We start from the raw sequence: 20170 nt of genomic DNA on the forward strand, positions 1-20170 counted from the left end.
TCCCAAACTATTTAATAAAAGAACATACACTCATGTTTAATAATTCTCATCTGAGCAGCATGTCCTTACAAGGCTACTTTCAGGAAACTAAAGGAAACATCTACAATATAGATACAAATTATAGTGAAAAAGCTGTGCAATATCCACAGGGGATATGATTTCATCTGCATCGGCACCAGGTCTGTAAAATAAGGAGTTCTTCATGGTTGTACCTTACTATTCATCCTTTTCCTATATTAAAACTCTTTTTATCATAGACTTTTTCAAATTAAAATGATCAAGAATTGTTGAAGACATTAACTCTGCTGCACGAATCTTTCCTTTCTTTTTCCCTTAGAGGAAATACAGTAAGATTTAATAAGACTGCTATCAATAGCATACAGTAACTTAATGCATCCAATAATGTTGCCATTAACAATCAGCTTTGATAAAATAACTTCACGCAAAAGGAATACTCGCCCCATGAAATCTCTCCCCAGTCCTGAGCTGAAGAAGTTGCTTCTGATGATCTTGACACTTCTGTTCAATGAATGAAACCTTGCACGAGGCTTGTGTTCCTATAGAATAGTCCACATTGCCAATATAGTTAAGTACTAATTTGGTGAGACTGAGTCTAAATACAAAGATTGTAGAAATTTTTTGTAATCTATACATAGCTATTATAAATCTAGGGTGTCGAAATAGATTACTAGGGTTGGAAATGTTAGGGCTTCTATACATGAAATCAATGCCCCTTTCTAATGGAGCATTCATTATTTTCCAGGTCCGCGATGCCTGCTCACATTTGCATAGCGGCTCATGCATTTCAAAGACCTCGCAAGTTACTTGATCTTCACCAAAATTATGTGTACTTATGCAGTCAGTGGGATTGCCTCATTTCTCAAATGATAAGGATGCGTCAAAGAAGTGAAATCCCTTTCTTCGAATCTGAATTTCTTCTTTCCGATCCATTCCCCTGATCTTATATCATACTACCTGTAAAGCACCATATCTATACAACGGTAGGTAAACTTGATTCATTTTTGGGGGAACAAAAACTTCATAGTAGTTTTTATTCCATGTAGCATTCTTAACATAAAAACTGATTATCTTGGTATCAGAAACTGGCTGTAAACACACACACACACAAACACACACACACACACACACACACACAGAGGTAAGATTTTACCAACAGTTTTACACGCTACACAAGTTTACTCGCTTAAATCAGAACAAGAGCTTTCTGAACAATACTAGTTAATTCCCGGCTTCTTTATTGCTGTTCTGTCGAAGGTAGACTGTCCCTGGCAAACTGAAATTGTATTTCATTGCCTAAGCCTTGGCGTCTAAATAATAAAAGTACTGTTTTTGAGATTAGAGGCAAAAGAGATCAGCTTCCTGAATCTCTTTCCTTCTGACACAAGCCTGGCTTCTGGTTTTTCTATTTTAGGCTAAGTTCTAGTGGGGCCCGCCTTGCTCTCCCAGGTAAGCTTTCGTGCACACCGCAATAGGATGAGTTATTGCTGACACAGCCATCACTCTTGTTCTTCCCAGTATTTCTTTCACCCTTTTGCTGATGCCATTATGAAAACCAGTGCTGACACAGCCTTAAAGTCACTTAATATCCTCTCTTATTTATGCGGCTAACTTAGTCTTAAAATTTTGTTTGCAAAGAAGCTATTAATGATCCATGGAGGAGCAATTTGTTTGGAGTTTCTTATAGGTTTTTATAAATTTAGTATAGCGAAGTACTTTACAAACTAAATTTTAAAAGCTACTAAACAAGTAACAGCAACCAAAAATCAGAAAGTATTTATAATCATCTTTAAAAATCTGAACATAAAGAGACATCATAATAAAACCTGCTTTCACTGTTGCCTAATTAATTGTGAGGAGTTTATTCTTTCATTTCTCAGGTTAGTCCATCACTATTTCCATTTTTGGTTATAAAGGATGGATTTATATCTTACCACCCCAAGGTTTTTATAGTTCCGGTGCATCGTCGTTATTCTACGAAGGACAGAGTGTCAGATGTGCTATTATATTCACTTTCAACACTTCTTACAAAAACGCTCTTCCTTTATAATTTGAAAAATAATGAAGGAATACAAAAAATTATTCATAGACAAAATCCAGTATGAGATTGAAACCTGGGATATACTGCCATGTTAAAACTATCAAATGCTGTCAGAGAATTCTGTTGATTACTTTTTAATTCTCAGATACATTTTTATGAGTATGAACAGAAAGGCTATCATGGATAGCTGGATGAGCTATAAAAAAAAAAGGTTTACCTATATGAGTAACATGTCATTTGCAATACAAACATCTTTTAATATAGAAACATAATGAAATTATGAATCAGTAATAATCCACAGCAATAATGAAAATTCAATGGAAATTTTAAACAGATTTGGTGACAGTCAACTAAAAAACCAAAATATATTTTTACAAATGTTTCAATAGCTTTAAACATTTCAGCTTTCAAATTTCATATCTGTTAAAAAACACTTTAATTAATATTGCATGGCCTTGATGATTTTTCTTCAAAGTTCTTTGAAGGCATTTTTAATTAATTTCAAGGCCATAATAAGGCAGTTCAAGTAAGATTTTAAAAATTGTATTATATATACATACATACCTAGGCACATGAGGCTAAGAAAAGTTAACTCATACATGTGTGCAAATGAACCATGTTGCCTTTATAAAATATAACCAAAGATGTATGATTCAAACATATCAATATAGTATTAAAATTATAACATTTCTTCTGAGATCACTTTTTTTACTCAGCAGGAGTTGGCTGAATTTATGGTAGAGAAGTTCTATCATGACTTACAGACTTCATATTTCACCTTGGTTTAAACAGTATTCAAATCATACTTGTAATCATGACAGATAATTAGATAATCACATATTATTAAGAATTTAAACATCAAAAAAGAGTAGTGTAAAATAAATCCATATTGTGACCTATGCCATATCACAGGTGACATTTGAGCTTCTGGAAGTTGATAAATGTTAGTACTTTGCAACTTTTACGTAATGCCACTTAAAATAAATTTAAAATTGAAGTTCCAAAACAACATATACCCCGGGGTTCTATTTAATAACATAGTCGGTTACTGATTAAGGGAAGCTTATATAAAATGAAAAACTTACATTCAAGGACCTACAAAAATGACTCCTTCCCTCCACTGTTTTCCCCTAGGATGTTCTGAAACATCACTGCTTAAGGGACAACAATCCTACTTCAGGTTCAGAGGTACAGGTATGTTCCTAGAGACGGGGTCACTAAGCTGTAAGCTCTACAAAGTTAGCTACCTCTTATTAAGTCACTTAATCCTTAAGTAAAAACAAAACCAATTAAAAATTTTAGCTAATTTGATTTTATCACTATGAGAAACATTGTTTTCTTTTTTTATATATCGAAATATCCTATACTCTTAAAAAATTACTTATAAATTACTGCTACCTTCTCTGTTTTAAAGGATTATTTGTCTTTGTTATCAAATACTGTAATGTAAAATATTTCTATTAGAAAACTTATAGCATTTTGAAATCAATATATAACTAACCAGACGATTTAGTTCTAATAAACAAAGGAGAATTCTTTTGGAATACTGTTTGAATTTGGGGTTCCTTTTCCTTTATTGGAGATCAAAGTCTTTTTTCACGCATCAGCTGGTATTTTTAGTCACCTCTGATGATAATATAAGCCCAATGTAACCTTTCACTGGGAGTTCCAAACAATTAAAGTGAAGCCCACTTACCATGTTCCAGCCAGGGTAGAGGTAGTCTGTACCAACGAACTCAAAGTAGTGAGCAAAACCCTCCTTCAGCCACACGTCTTCCCACCACACAGGAGTCACGAGGTCACCAAACCACTGCCGTGACGAAATGAATGGGCATCAGATAAAATCAAATCTATCGCAGAATTATTTTATCCAAAATTAAACTATGTATTAGACTATGATGATCACAACTGGCATTCATTCCTCAGTTGATTCTGTGATCTTAAAATATGTCATGGCAAGACTTGATTTATTTGACTACTTGGGTGACGTTAGTTTTTAATAAATGCATTCAGGGAAGAACAAAAATAAAACTGATCAAGGAACACAAAAAGAATATTTCACCTGGAGAAGAAAGGACTCAGGAGAAAAAAAAAAAAAAAACCTGATGACAGCTGCCTTCAAATATTTGAAGACCTAGTATGTAAAAGAGGAATAGGGTTGGGACCTGGGGCCCTACAAAGGACAAATCAGGACTAATGGACGGAAATTAGGATTGGTGGACATCTGCTGAAAATGCAGGAGACCCTCTAACAGACTGAAATGGGGGAATGGGAAACACCACCTCTAGAGGCAGTGAGCTCATCACGGGGCGTAGCGAAGCATCGCTCTCTAGTGGCAGAAGCAATTCAGAGAAGATACCCACTGACCAAAGGAACTCAGGGCTTTTTAAGATGCTCCACATCTGACTCTCCACGATTCTATGATAATGAAGGGTTGGACCAAAACAAAACCAAAACAACAACAACAACAACAAAAAAAAAAACTCTTAAGATTCCTACAGGAAAAATAATGCTGTCATTTTTAACTGATGTTTTGATTAGCTTGTGAAGCATGACTCTGAAATCTTTGCCTAGGTGAGCAAAAGCGTAAAGGAATTCTTTTTTTCTTCCCTGAAAAACAAAACAAACAAAAACCACCAAAAAAAACCAAAACAAAACAAAAAAAAAAAAAAACCCATTATATGCCAGGAGCTAACCCTAAAGACCTGGGATTCAGTGATGAAAGTCAGTGTCCCTCCTCAGGCAGCTGACACTTTATTGTGGAGGCGGGGATAACAAGGTGAAATAGAAAATAAAAAATAAATACGCAAATGAACAGTGCAGTTTCAGATCCTATTAAAGTGTGACAGGAATGGGGGAGGATGGCTTCAGCATCGAAAAGCAAAAAAGGTTCTCTCTAAGCAGATGACATTCGAGCTCAGACTTTCAGGATAAGGAGGAGCCAGCCAGCAGAAAGCCTTGGGCAAGAGGATGCCAGACAGGCAAGTAACCTTTAGTGTGAAGACTCTAAGTGGGAGTGAGTTACTTAAGAAACAGAAGGAAAAGCCAGACAAGGATCAGATCGTTGGATCACAGCTTTAGGAGCCAGAGCTAAGAGCAGGGGTGACTGAGCATTTCAATATTAATAATAAAGGATCCCTTACTGAAGAGGATCTCCATTCGAAATACAAATGGAGACACCTGAATATGCTGATGACCACAAAATAAATCATATTTAACATATTTTTTATTCTCCATCAGAAATAAATGTTTCTTCTTCCGTAACTTGAAAGTTTGTCTTAAGAATTGTGACAATAAACAGGTGGGGAGAGGTGGTAATGGAGAAAATAATTTGGCAGCAATGGGGGAAATTATTACGTGTTTCTCCCCAGCTTCTGGTTCATTTCCTCACAGGAAGTTAGCCCAGCACCACTACGCTGTAAGAAGAAAGTAACTTGGAAGCTGGAACAAACGAAATCCAGTTCAAGGAACCACGATTATCAGTGTGTTCTTATTTCAACAGGACTCTACCTGTAACTTGTTTCTAGGAACGTTCCAAAAAGGAAACTGCTTTTGCAACAAAGAATTGTAACGTTTAGCTGGAAACCATTTTTAGCACAATGGAGGAGCCCGGCTGTCTCTGCACCGGATCCCATTAAATCTCTGAAGCAAGGAACACATGTCCAACTGGGCCAGGGCGACAGGTACATACACGTTCACTGCAAGAGGTGGACATTAGGCAAATAGTCATATCGGCTGGAACACTTTATCATTTTTTTTCCAAATGAGCAATTATTTATTATTTCATTTCATCCTCGTAGATGTGGCCTGTTACTCACATCTGTCAAGATCTATTTGGATCTTTATTCTATCAAACAAATAATCTTCCTTCCAAACTGGAACACTTTATCATTAAGTCCCTATTCATGTATTAGAATTTAGCCGTCCACCTTCTTTCCATGACAGCATTTTCCATCTCACTCTTTCTTAACTTTTTCTAGCTTTTTAAAAAGATTTGGGGTCTATAACAAATTGAAGTCATGTGACGTCACACATGAGATTTCTGACGTTTTCAGTTAAAAACTATCCATAGATTCTGGTAACCAGGACAAATACTGCTTTCATCAGCACAAACATTTATTTCCAGTATTTTTTTTTTCCACTGGAATCAAGATTCAAACAAGCATTGTGAAATCTCTGTCATACCTTCCCCTCATTGTAAGAAAGTGCATAAAAGCAAAATGAAGTTAATTTTATCTTCACTTCACGACAAAGCTGACTAATTTACATATGAATTTCTAAACATGCCAAGACAAAAAAATATCAATCATTGGAGAACAAAGAGTCTGTGGCTGAGTTAGTGAAAGACTTCCTAAGTGTCTGTGTGATGGGAGACGGGGAATAACAAATTGATTTCTGCAAAAGCAGATTTTGACATGTACACAAAACTCCGCTGCATCTTGCAGCGATGCAATAAATCAGTGCCGTCCCTGCACTTACCATATAACCACACCAATAATCACAAGAAAGCAAAGCAAGGTGAACACAGAACAGTGAGAGGGCTGGGTCTCCAAAGAGGCTGCTGACTGGCACCGCCATCTCGCCCCTCAACTAAACTGAGTGACAGTTGCTTATTCAATACGATCCCTGTGTCTCCTTGCGTGTGTGCTGTCATCTGAGAAAAACGGCATCTCTTCCAAAAGGAACTACACGGTGCGCCATACAGAAATTCAAAATTTAATTGGGAGGGTAACAACGTAGCTCCTAATCCAAGGATCTGACATGAGTCTACGTGTTCAATGGTTTGCAATTATACTTACACCTGATCCTTTTTCTCATACCTGGTGACATATCTCATGAACAATGACCATGGTGACATCCAGCAAATAAGAAATAGATGAAACACTGGGATCCAGCAGTATTCTTTGCTCCACAAAAATACTGAGTCCCCAGTTCTCCATAGCAGCATACGGGTGCTTAGGCACGGCTAAAAGATCTAGAAATAGAATAAAACAATTCCAAAGGCTTTAAGAAACATACCAGATTCTCGATTCATAGCCTACAAAAGTCCAGAAATCCTCATTAGAAGGAATACTTGCTCTTTCTTAGTCATTTTTTTCCCCCTAAATTAAACTACCTGCCATTTTTACAGGACAGCAGAAATAGAGGCTATCACTCTGAACGCTGGCCATACCCATTCATCACAGTTCATTTGCAGACCCAGTGCTGCAGGAGGTTGGAAGTGTCACCACCATGATTGATGGGCCTCCCCTTATAAGTTGCAGAAAGTCAAAGGAACCGAATGCAGCAGGAATCCACAGAGTCAAAAGGCACTGTGCCTTCTAGTGAAACTATATCCAGCTCGATGCAGTGAATACTGCACTTTTGCTTTTACCTCAAAATTTTTCAAGAGAAAACATCTCACATCAATTTAAAAATCTGACAGGTCCCATTTCTAATTGCTGAATTCTGACTTTTTTTTTTTTTTTTTTTTGGTTTCTGTTAAAAATAAAATGTTACATGTCAATACAGCTTCTATACTGAAAACTATAATCGTCGAAGTAATGGCAAAAGGGCTGTTGAGGGACGCTGCAGGCTTTGGCTCTGGTCCCGCCTCCACCATTAACTAGATATATGACGTCAGTAAATCACTTACTTTCTCAAGACCACAATTCCCTCACCTATAAAATAAGATGATTGGACTTCATTATCTCTAAAATCCCTTCCCGCTCCAAAAATCTATGATCAGATGATGCTAAGATTTGTGCTGGGTTTTAAAAGGTTGTAGAGGTGTGTTATCAGCTTCTGGTTATGATGACACAGTACATTCATGCTTTGATGGACTCCCTCTGCTCCAAACACATAGCAATGATGAATAAAATATTAAAAGGAAAAACTAAAAATCATCTCCAGGCTTGAAAATAAACCTCTCCCTGGACCAGAAACGGTACATAAATGCAAAGTAGTGATTGCATGTGAAGCCACAGGCCTGCTGGGGTCTGGCTCCAGGAGCAGGCAGTGGCATCTGGGAATTGGCTCCAGCAGGATCCACTGGAGTCAAAGGAACCTAAGCCAAGCTGATGGCTTGTTGCCAGGGGCTGAGGTAGGGCGTACATGCTCATGAGAAGGGCTGAAAATGGCTGGTGCTCAGTGCTTCTTGGGAAAGCCAGCAAGCAGCTGTATAAGGATTCAAACCCAGGCAACCTGGCATCATGTCCCCATGTAAACCCTAGAGTAACTCCCTAGGATGCTAAGGGGAAAATGGTACAAGAGTATTTGCTGCAGAATTGTTTGTGAGAGTGGCAAGAGAAAACGAAATGCGTTTTATCAAGATAGTGGACAAAGGAACTGTGTAATAGTTCTAAAAAGGCATACCATACAACGATTGAAATAAATGGTCTCACCCCTAGACTCCAACACTGCATGTACCAATACAGATAATCTGAAAAACATAATGTTGGGGCAACAAACAAGATGTAAAATGGCCCTCACCACAGACTACTTAAAAACCAGCAGAATAGTACCATAGGTGGTAAATGGATACTCACATATGCACACACACGCCCAGACAGGCAGTGCTGTGAAATGCACCTATATTCACACACACACAGGAATGAGAAACACCAAATTCAGAATTACGATGGCTTCAGGAAAGAAAGGAGAAGGAAGGGATGAAGGATGGTCTTTTAGGTTTCTGGACCCAATTTCAACACATGTGTATGTGGAGGGGGGCTGCTGCCCCACATCACCGATAAGCAATTTTTGGATTCCAGCAGAGTGACCTAGTATTCAACTCAATTCTGACACCACCTACCCGGAGATAGAATCAGATTCCACAGGTTAAGAAGTCAGTTCCAAGTCAGGTTGTTACCTTTGCTTCTGACCTATGGGCTGAAGACTGACAGTTCGACCACTGCCACCAAATCAGATGCCAACTGAAAGTCCAGGTGGTTATCTGTACTTCTGACCAACTGGCTGTAAATCAGAGGTTCCCAGGACCTCCTCCTTGGTTGGGTTTGATTAATCTGCCAGAGCAGCTCACAGAACTTAGAAACATTTAGCTTCCTAGATCACCAGTTTATTACCAAAGGATACATGTGAGGAAGAGCCAGATGGAAGAGATGCATAGGGCAAGAGACGGGGAAAGGGTGAAGAGTGTGCCGTTCCCCCCAGATTTCCACCTGTTCACCCACCTGGAAGCTCTCTGGGCCCCTTCCTTTTGGGGTTTTATGGAGACTTCATTACAGAGGAATGGTTGATTAAATCATTGGCCTCTGACGACTGAACTCAACCTCCAGTCCCCTCTCCAACTCCCCTCCCCAAGGTCAGGGGGTAGGACTGTAAGTTCCAACCCTCTAATCACTCACTAGGTTGGTTCCCCTGGCAACCAGCCCCCATCCTGGAAGAGTTCTGAAAGTCACTTCAGTAACATAACAAAAAACAACTTTACGGCTCTCCTCACTTAGGAAACTCCCAGAGTTTTGGGGAGCTTCCAGCCAGGAACTCTGTATGAAGACCAAATATATATGAAAAATCTGAAAGACCTGAATATATTTCTTAGAAATCACAATATCACAGACAGTCATATGTAAGAGATTTCAAATGTGTCTTTAACATTCATTTTTTTAAACCTGATAATGGGTACCTGGGTATTATTTATAATATTATTAATTGTTTTCTGTGTGCCTTAAATATATCATAATAAGAAAAAAATTAAATGGTCAGCAGTCTAACAATATAGTTAATTTTCATGTATTCATGACTTCAACAAACATCTCAGCATTTACTATGTCCTTAACTCTGAAGTGTGTATTTAAAATAAGTCAAGTGTGGCCCCTGTTTCCACTGCATGGGAACTCGACAGCTTAACATGAGAAATAGAGAAAAAATTAAAAGTGCTGTGAAAGAGAAAGAAAACAGATCTGATTGGAGACATTCTTTTTTTTTTTTAATTGATGCACAGTCAGTTACAATGTGTCAATTTCTGGAATACTTCTCAGCCATAAAAAAGAATAAAGTAATGCCATTTTCAGCAACATGGATGGACCTAGAGATTGTCATTCTAAGTGACGTAAGCCAGGAAGAGAAAGAAAAATACTTTCATGGTGATGTTCCTAAAAGAGACAGTGTTTGAGTTGGACTTCCAAAGAGAAGTAAGATTTCGACAGGCAGACAGAGGTACTATATGCATTCATTTATACAAGTATGTATTTACTGAGCATCTCCTTTGAGCAACAGAAGCACTGTTCTACCCTCCAAGCTCCTCATTCCCTGCTCTCATGGCTCTTATATTTACATGTGGGTGTGTGGAGGAGGAGGAGGTCAATTAACAATTAGCAAATGAATGAAAGCAATTTAGTAAATGATAAATGCTATTTTAAAAAAAACACATAATAGAGTAAGGCAATGACTGACTTGTGGGGTGTTGTTGGGTCAAGGCAGACTCTCGAAGGGAATCACAGCTCACCTGAGGGGTGAATAACGGCAGAAGCCAGCTGTCTGAAGATCTGTAGAAGTGGGTTGTCCTAAGAGGGGATGAAAAACACACAAGCCCAAAGGAGGAAATAAGAGTGGCATATTGAACAAAGAGAATGAAGGTCGGTGCAGCTGAAGCACATAGAGTGTAGATGCAAGGAGTGGTACAAAGTATAAGTACATAACAGATAGACTTCTCTCTACTTAAGATTGCACCTTTAATGGAAAAGAATATGAAAATGAATATACGTGTATATGCATGACTGGGACCAGAAACTGACACATTAACTGACTGTACTTCAATAAAATAGATAATAATAATAAATAAAAGAATACATCCAGCATAAAGAACAAAAGAAAATAAAGTATAAGACTAACAAAAGTACTGTAAGATCTTTTAAAGAAAATAAAACTATTTTATTGAAACACACACACACACAAAAAAGATTATGCCCTGAGAAATTCCGTAAATATGAACACACTGGGTCAATTCTGCCTGCCACCAGCAGATGGCAACAGTAGTAGAAGGTCTGGTGCCATTTACTTGTAGGAACTTGGACTTGGACTTGGGAACAATTTTTCGGAACCAAGCCTGTTGCACACCAGAGGCACTTCTGTACACTGGCATTCTCCAAGAGCCCGGAGTACTCAGGTCCCCAAGACCAAGAGCAAATCTGGCCGCATTCTGGGATCTGGTGTGGTTCAAATGGCACAGAGAGGACTCGAGACATGGGCCAGATGTAGAGTTCGGAAGGAAGAGGGAGGTGCACCTGGGTGCAGCCGTCAGGCAGCAGACACCCAACAGCATCCTATGGAGGTGTGGTGAGGGGGCAGCTAACGGTTGGTGCCTAAGATCTCAGGCTATAGTGACCTAAGCAGGCAGCTGGTGACAGGTTGGTGACAGAAATCTGAGGGCAGAAAAGTCAGACCTGAGAAACAAAGCTGTACTTCAACCAGACAAGGACTCTCCAGCAAATGGAGCCAGATTCAGAAAAAGCGACTGAGAACTGAATAAAACACAGAGGGATCAGTAACGGGCGGCAGCTTCTCAGACACTCATGGACTTTATAACAGATATGGGAAACTATGTCTACGGGTGGCAAAAGGAAAAAAGGAGAGAGAAAAAAGTTTTCAATAGATTATGTTCCTCCAAACACAATAACCTTATATCAAAGTACTGAAGAAGCTTGGATTTTGTTCTAACAACTATTGAGAGAGATTTTTAACTGTGCCTCTCTGCTCTGCACCTTCGTAACTTAAGCAATCTCACAGATCCTTTTAAATTTTAAGAACATCTTCAGGAAGCATATATCCACATAAAGACTTGTCCACAAATGTTCGTAACGGTTTTATTTCCAATATCCCCAAACTGGAATTAAATCAAATGTCCATCAACAAGTACATGGATCACGTGTGGTATATCCACACAATAAAATACTACTCAGCAATAAAAAGAAATAAATGATCAACACATGCAACAACATAGATGAACACCAGGATAGTTATACTGAGTAAAAAGGAGGAAAAAAAAAATACATGCTGTATAATTCATGCCATTTATATAAAATGTTAGAAAATGCCAACTAATCTATAGAATCAAAAAGCAGATCGGTAGTCGCCTGGGGACAAAGAAGGGAGGGATTAAAAATAGCAACAGGAAACTTTGAGGGGTGTGAAAGGCTCATTATGGTGATGATTTCAGGGGTGTGTACATATCTTAAAGCATCAAATTGGACATTTTAAATCTGCAAAGCATACTGCATATCACCACACTTCAATGAAGCTGTTAAAAAATGGATCTTCAGTAACGAAAATGTTCTTTGCTTAACTTTGGAGATAGTAAGATTTATTCACAATGAATTAACTTGTTTTAATTGTTGCACAATAATTTGTCACGAGACTATATCCATTAAAATGTGCAACCATAACTCTCTAATACGCCTTGAAAACAGAAGGAAGAAAACGCAAATGTTTTGGGATCTAATTTACTTGGCAATTCAAAGAAAATACTGGATAAAATTATGCATAGGAGTCTGTTTCCAATTAATTAGTACAGTCCTAAACACTATAGGCAGATAGCAAATATGCGTATCTTACTAGTGAATGTGATTACATAAACTAACATAAAAATCTGACTTTCTCTACTTGCTCCCTTCAATGCACTATAATTTGATTTCTACCTTTAACACTATGTCAGAACTGCTTTTGCTAGCTAAGATCACAAAATCTCATGGAGACCTCTCAGTATTTTTTGTTTGTTTGTTTTTGTTTGTGATATGGCTAAGGATTATCAAGCTGTTCATTAGGGCCTGTCATGATACGACGTCCACGTTTCTCACTCTCTGCTTCTCAGATCAGCCTCTCTTGCTGTTGTTCTTGTTTATTGTTTGTTTTCTTACTTTCCTGTCATCCTCTGACTTTTGAAAACCGAAGTTCCAGGATTTCCATCTGTGTGTGGTTTCTTTTCACCCGTTCTACTAGTTTTCTTTGCATGTTCTCACCCACTCCAGTGTCACCTGTCACCACCCACATGCCCAGACAGCTCTCTTGGAGCTTCAGAGGAAAGTATCTAAGCACCTTAGTAGTAGACTGTTAATTGGTAGCTCGCCGCCTGCCACACACACACCGCCAATGTACTATTCCTTCTAGAACAGTCCCCTCACCACTAATCTGGTTTAAATCTTAAGAAAGCTTTGCAGCTTCCTCTTTTGGACTCTGGGGAAAGTCACTAGTCACCAGGAAAAATATCCCACCACCCTGACACCAGCACGCTAATAGGAACCCTGAAACCATGTGGAAATGTTCAAAGAATCACCAAACAGGGTCTAATAAAACATACAAACTGAAATCCAGTCTCCAGCATGGGTGGCAGGGCCCTGATGCATAACTTCGTGAACCAGAAATAGACTCTAATGTACTCCACATTACTAAATCACCACTAGCAGATACAGCGTGCGAACACAGCAGCTCTCTCCTCTCTGCCACAGTCCAATGCTGAGCTCAGAGATGATCGGTTTGTCATCCAGAACAAGAGGCACTGTCCCTAGCTCTGGGCGCATCCAAGTCCTGGCCACCTCCCGCTCAGATCCTCTCTGCTGGGATACCAAGCTCACACCACGCGCTCTGAGAGTGACAGGCATAGAGGAGATCCACCTGAAACCTGACCTCAGATACTTGTCAGGTGCTTGACAGTTTCCCTTTTGCCTGAGCCTGGAGTCCTGACTCCTCGACAAGATTTCTTCACTTGCCCATTTCTGCCCCGCTGTCCACACCCACACTTGTCAGTTCATTTTGAATTTGCCATTCATTGATTCACCTAAAAATCTGAGACTAGCAAGAGAGTCCCTGGTAAGATCAGGACCCCCAGTGCCCCAGACGTCAATGTTGAACCTGAAAAAGTGAAGAACGTCCTAGAAGACAAGAGGTTGAATTATAAGGAAAGAAGTGTTACTCCCAGCAACTCAAGACTATCATCTCAGGAGCCCATCCCTCCAAACTCAGGCAGACAACTGACCCCCTGCCAAGCCCCGAGTATCACGAGAGGACATGGCGCTTTCCTTGTAAAGCAACACGCGTCCCTGGTGGCGTGTGAAATTTTCTGCTCCGAAAATCCGAAATGCTATTCATTAATCCTAGAAGTTCTGGTCTTACAACAGGCAAAGAATCCATAAGGTTTTCCATGGGAATCACTAATCTTTCTTATTTTCCCTGTACATGTTGTATATTTCATTCATTCATTCATTCACTCATTCACTCACAAAGTTTGTTGAGTCCTTATCCTGTCCCAGCAGCGAAGGAAACTGACAACGACCCAGCTCTCAGGAAGCCTACATTCCAGCTTCAGGGGTTGGGGGGTAGGGAGCCAAAATACTCAAATAAACATCAAGCCAAATGAGACTGATTGGGACTATGATGAAAATAACACAGGGATGTTAAAGAATGGCAGGGCTGGGGAGGAGACTTTAGATTGAGTGACCAACAGAAGCCTCTAGAGAGGTGGCCTCTACGCTCCATGAAGGCAGGTCATTGTATATTTCAATTGCTGCATTTCCAACACAGTGCTGAGCACATGATTGATGTTCAAGAATTTACTGCAAAATAAATGAAAAATTTCCCTTCTGATGACAAGTCATAGTGAATTTAGCTGACAACCCGTTTCGCCTGAAGTTACAAACCAAACAGATATGTAATGTGATCAATACCCATCCAAGAAAAAAGCATTAAATTCTGCAGTTCTGGCCGTCAGTTCCACGGTTTTACTCTCTGCCACATGAAGTGTTCTTCAGTTCCTTTAAACTCCTCTGCTAAGTATCACTTAGATGCGCTTCCTCCAGATTAAAAGACACACTGAACTTTTTGCCCTGGTTCGTCCACCCCAAAGCCATCCTGTTTCCAAATCCCCAGGCTTCGGATCTTACGCCTCCTCCTGTTTCCTGCCTCGCTTCATCCTTTAAATTTCATCCTCGGTACTGTCTTCCATGCCGTATCCTAGCAGCTTCTCAAATCACAACCCAAGTTATCTTTCCAGCTCTGCTGCCCAGGCCTTCTTGGTAGAGGTTAAAGTCCACACGGCCTGAGATCCAAACCCAGGTCTAACATTACTGGCTGTGGAACTCCAAACAAATTGTTCAATCTGGCTCAGCTCCCACTCCCTCCTTGATAGAATGGGGATATTAGTGGTAACTTCCTTGCACGTTGTGGTGAAGATTAAACGAGATGGTCCATGTAAAGAACTTAGTCCTCAGCACAAAACATGATAAAGCAACACTGTCACAATTGGGGACCTTTCCAGTTTATGCCCACCTTGGGGAATCAGAAGACAGGCCCTGACGTGAGAGAAGAGGAACCTTGCCTTTGAATGAAGATGAAGTGTTTGCTAATATGTTACATTAGGCATCTTGATTTCCAAGTTGAAAATTTTGTTTATGATGTAAAGCAATACAGGACCTACCTAAGAAAGAGCTTAAAAAAAAAAATGTCATAGGACATTCCCATATTATTATTCAGGGATGCTAAATAAGTTTTAAAGGTATAGCAGATTTAAAAAAAAAGTTGTACTTTGATGATGCCATGACTGGCACTTGAAGATAACTATCTACAGAAGCATTCATGCTTAAGTATTAAAAATAAAACTCCTTGCTCTGACAGTTACTGTATGTGACTGGTATAAATATAAATTGCATCTGAAACAGTAATATTAATAAGACAAAATTCATAGATGTCACCTACTACTGGTATTTCTAAAAGGAGAATAAACTTTTCCCTTCCTTTCAAGTGCATATTCTGAAGTTTTTTTAACTCACAAGCAGATGAGATTCTAAACGGCTGTTTTTAAGTTTATTTGACAAAAAGGAGTTTGTTTTGCTATCCCTGGATACATTTCCACCAAATTTAAAAGCAAATCAGTCCTTCAAAGCTTTAAAACAAAACACACTTTCTACTGATGGACTTTCTATCTGGGCATATTTCCATCAAAAAAGACTGGTTTCAGCTACACATTTTAGCCCATAACAGAATTTTCATCAGCACCACTTGTATTCACAAGCCTAAGCATTTAAGTTCTCAAACTCCTAGCTTTCTCCTGAACTAGCATTAGCCCATAATAAGCAGTCAATGTTTTTGCTGATCCTCCCACCACATACTCCGAAAACTTTTTTTTTTTCATTTCTGCAATCACTGTTCCTCGACACTTACTGATTACTGTCAATTGCAAAGGAGGAACACTTCTCAAGTTTTGCCTAATTCCCTTTTTCCCTGAAAAAGAATTCGTATTCCAAAGGACTTATCCCATATGCACAAAGAAAGTTCGTCATCTTCTCACCCATTTAATTTCTAAAATTAGCTCTACTTTCATTTCCATGATCGTATTTTGCATCTTGTTTCAAGCACTCTTCAAAGCTCACGGTCTTTAATGGACATGATGAGGCTTAAACACCAAGAGGACACTAAACGAGTCTCCCCAACATTTGGTGACAGGCCACACTGTCCAATGCTTGTTATACAACAAAGATGTGGTGTTATCCAAGAGAAGGTAGGTTGTAAGCAAAGGTTCCTTTCTATGAAGGGTTCATTCACAATATATTTTCATTTACTCCTAAAATACTTATTCATTACCTAATGTAGGTCAGACGGATCTGCACACTGGATACATAAACCTTGAACAATAAAGCTGCTGTTCCATTAAAGCCCCAAGGAGTTTAAAAACCAATGGGGGATACAAAACAGTGTATATATATATATCAATACCCATCCAAGAAAGAGCATTATATACGTGTATATATAATAGACACACAAAAAGGAAACTGCAGTGAGTTCCTGTACTAGCAGGAGTACACGGTATAACGGATTCACCAAGAACAGAGATTAAGAATATGGTCTCTGAAGCCAGGCAGCCTAGGTTCCAAATTCCATTCTGCTACTTAGCAGGCGTGTTTCTTATTATTTCTGCCGCCTCATTTCCCTTACCTATAAAATGAAGAGCTTATAATTGCAACTATTTCACAGGGTCGCTGTGAAAGCTATGGATGGAACATGATTCTCAAGCATCTCTCACATTTCTGTATGTCTTATGAGCACACATACTGACTGCTTTTTGTTCCAGACCATCTTTTAAAGTATATTGGTATAGCAAAAATAGACAGTGTCCTCTCCAAAGCAAAGGACAGGCATATATACCTGTTTTGTAAATTAAAAAAAAAAAAATTGGATCCCCATGGCTAAGAGTTCCTCACCGATTATATGATCCATTGCCAAAGCGGGTGTCCCCTGGACCTCTTTGCATTGCTCCTGGGAATTTGGGCTCAGGGAACTGGCACAGAAAATGCTGATACTCTGGGTACTTCTATACCTAAAGCAATGAAGTTTTATTGTCTCCAATCCCAGAATTTCATGTCTTCCGCCAGCTTTCATGAAACAATGGCTGGCTGACGAGCCAAGCTTGCATATAGGATGAGATAAAATCTCAAGAGTCTTTATAGTTCTTGACAACTACATGAGCTGATAGATGCGAGGTGCTTAGAACAGAAACTAGCAAGTGGTAAGTTCTCAACAGCTGTTGGCTAGTGTGGTGGACAGAAAAAATACCTCTCCAGAGACGTCCACGCCCTCATTCCTAGAACCCGTGAATATATTAGATCGCTTAGCAAAGAGGAATTAAGGCCACAAATGGAATTAACGCTGCTCATCAGCTGACCTTGAAATGGAAAAATATCCTGGATTATCCAGGTAGACTCAGCATAATCACAAGGACTAAAAAGTGAAAGCAAGAGTCAGAAGAGTTGGTGTCAGAGTGAGGAAATGTAAAAAAAGACTCCAGAGGCCACTGCTGGCCTTGAAGATGGAAGGCGACCATGAGCCAAGGAATGCAGGGTTGCCAGGAATCGGAAAAGGCAAGGAAATTTAGAGATTCTCCCCTGAAGAAAAGCCTTTATTGAGAGCAATGTCAAACTGTAAGACAATAAATTTGTGTTGTTTTAAGCCACTAAAGATGTGGTAGTTTGTTACAGCATCAATAATAAACTGATAAGAGTACCATTCTCATCATTATTACCTTTATCACTATTACTAAATTGATCGACATTCTCTATTACGACAACAGCATTGCATCACATTACTCCGATATATTGCTATAACAATGTTACTTTATTATTATCATGATTACCATATAAAAGAAGTCCCTCATCTTCATATAGGACTGGGGAAAGGCTTCCTGGAGAAAGTCAGTTAAGAGGTCTGTTGAGTGGAAGGAGAGTTCAGGCTAAGGGTATGTGCAAACAAGTGAGAGAGAACATGGTACTTTCAGGAAACAAAAACTGGATCAACACGGCTGAGGCATATAGTGAAAAATCTTATTTGGGACATGCTGAGTTCGAGTTGCCTCTGGAACATCCATATAGAGATATCCCATATGAGGCTGAATATCAAGGTCTGATGTGTTGGGGAGGGTTTGGACTGCAGGAGCAGGTTGAAGTCATCAACATGTCTATAGTAAGTAAACTACAACCCATGGTGAGAATAGAAAAGGGCTAAGATGTCTGAGGAGCACTGAGATTTAAGAAACAGGCAGAGGAATGGGGCAAAGGGAACAGACCTACCAATGATACGAACAGGCACTGTCATAAACAGGTGTGTGTGGGGGGGGGAGCCAGGAAACGAGACACCACGTCATTCTAAAGTAGTGACCCAGCCAAAAATGAAGCAAGAGTTGACAGTGTCTGTGAATACCCTAGGTATATCTAAAAAACACAGACAGTAGAGGGTCAAGTAGTTAAGTATTAATTGTTTTCAAAGAATACTAACTTACCATTCAGTATCATTTTCAACAGATTTTCAAAATGAATTATAAAATCTTTTATTTAGATATAACACAAAGTCTAATTATATGTGTCAGCAAGATCACCTGCAAGGGGGGAATAACACCATGCCGGGGGCTCTCATTAATCAGCTACTTAATGAGTGTTGGCTGCCGGAGTGAGCCCATCCCACAGCATGGAACCTGAGAGTCTTTCTCGTTTGACAAGTTTAAGGTAGCTGGGAGCCATTTTAGAGGTTTGGATCGCTCTTTGACAATCTTTAATTGACAGATTCACATTTCCAGCAGAAGAGAAGATAAAAACAGTACTATTTATAAATGAGCATCCTTAACTCTTGAAACTTGGAGTTGTCAGTAAAATATAGTTCCAAATTCATATGCACTTTAGAGAGTCTGAGTACAGAGTGGTTATTCTTGAAAGAAATGATTAATGTAAGCTTGGTAAAGTGGAAACAAAGATTCATTTGTGCCTTAAGGCCAATTCCTCTTAGCATAAACTGTACTAGTAATACACACACTATTCAATAAAAAAAAAATGCAAACATATAATTCTAAGGAACCACTGTTGATTCTTAGCTTAAAACTGTCTAGCATTATTTTTACAGCAAAAAAAAAAAAAAATCAAGTACTTGTTGAAGCTGCTGAAAAGAAAATCACTGAAGCCCTACAGCTGTTGATTTTTTTTTAATCACTTATTGCAGTACAAAGTGTTGTCTGATATCAACTGGCATCTAAACAATGGATGAATTTCTGGAGAGCTAGTGGGATTAACAGGAGATTCCAAAATTCACCGTGAATTTTAAAAGTTCCTAAGGGAAATCTCTGATGGTGTTTGGTGTAATGAAGGCAGAGAGAAAAGGGAAGAAAATAAGAGTCTAAAAAATAGCACAATTACAGAAACAGAAAACACAGTGACGCCATGTTACTTTACTAAATTTTAACACTAATTCAAAGCTAATTTTCCTTTAAGAGAAATAAAATAGAACTTTATCGATTTCACCCTTGGCATATTACTAAAAGCCTTTAATCTTTTTATAATCCAAACCCATAGATTTACCATTTGAAATAACATCAAGTCACCCAATGCCATGAAGAAAAATGAATGTCATGTTCCATTCAGGCTGAATTATGTATCAGATAGGAGGTATTGATCAAAATATGAAACATATCTTTCATTACTAAAAGTACTTGATGCTTTGTTATAAATATCTTTTGAGAACATAAAGAAACTGCCTTTTCCAAATTTTTCTACAGAAGAATTTCTGAGAGCTTCTATTCAGTGATTTTTTTTTTCCAAAACCCATTACTAGTGTTCCAAATAGTCCCTGGTTCAATTTACATTAGAT

The 20170-nt window shown here is 38.8% G+C and overlaps 1 protein-coding gene and 1 long non-coding RNA gene across 2 annotated transcripts in view; one reads left to right on the forward strand and one right to left on the reverse strand.

Annotated features, from left to right (window-relative positions):
* TRHDE (thyrotropin releasing hormone degrading enzyme) overlaps positions 1-20170 on the reverse strand; it is a 331593-nt gene that overhangs the window by 145804 nt on the left and 165619 nt on the right. The window contains exons 4-5 of the mRNA XM_006191101.3: positions 6880-7034; positions 3756-3869 (exon numbers count right to left, since the gene is read on the reverse strand). Coding sequence (XP_006191163.3) covers positions 3756-3869; positions 6880-7034 — 269 coding nt within the window. The remainder of the gene's footprint in view (positions 1-3755; positions 3870-6879; positions 7035-20170) is intronic.
* LOC116667774 lies at positions 195-20087 on the forward strand. Its single transcript, XR_004324814.1, has 3 exons — positions 195-205; positions 17396-17403; positions 20010-20087. It is a non-coding gene; the product is annotated as an uncharacterized LOC116667774 (long non-coding RNA).

This window comes from Camelus ferus, chromosome 12, assembly GCF_009834535.1.
Source record: "Camelus ferus isolate YT-003-E chromosome 12, BCGSAC_Cfer_1.0, whole genome shotgun sequence".
Taxonomy (NCBI): domain Eukaryota; kingdom Metazoa; phylum Chordata; class Mammalia; order Artiodactyla; family Camelidae; genus Camelus; species Camelus ferus.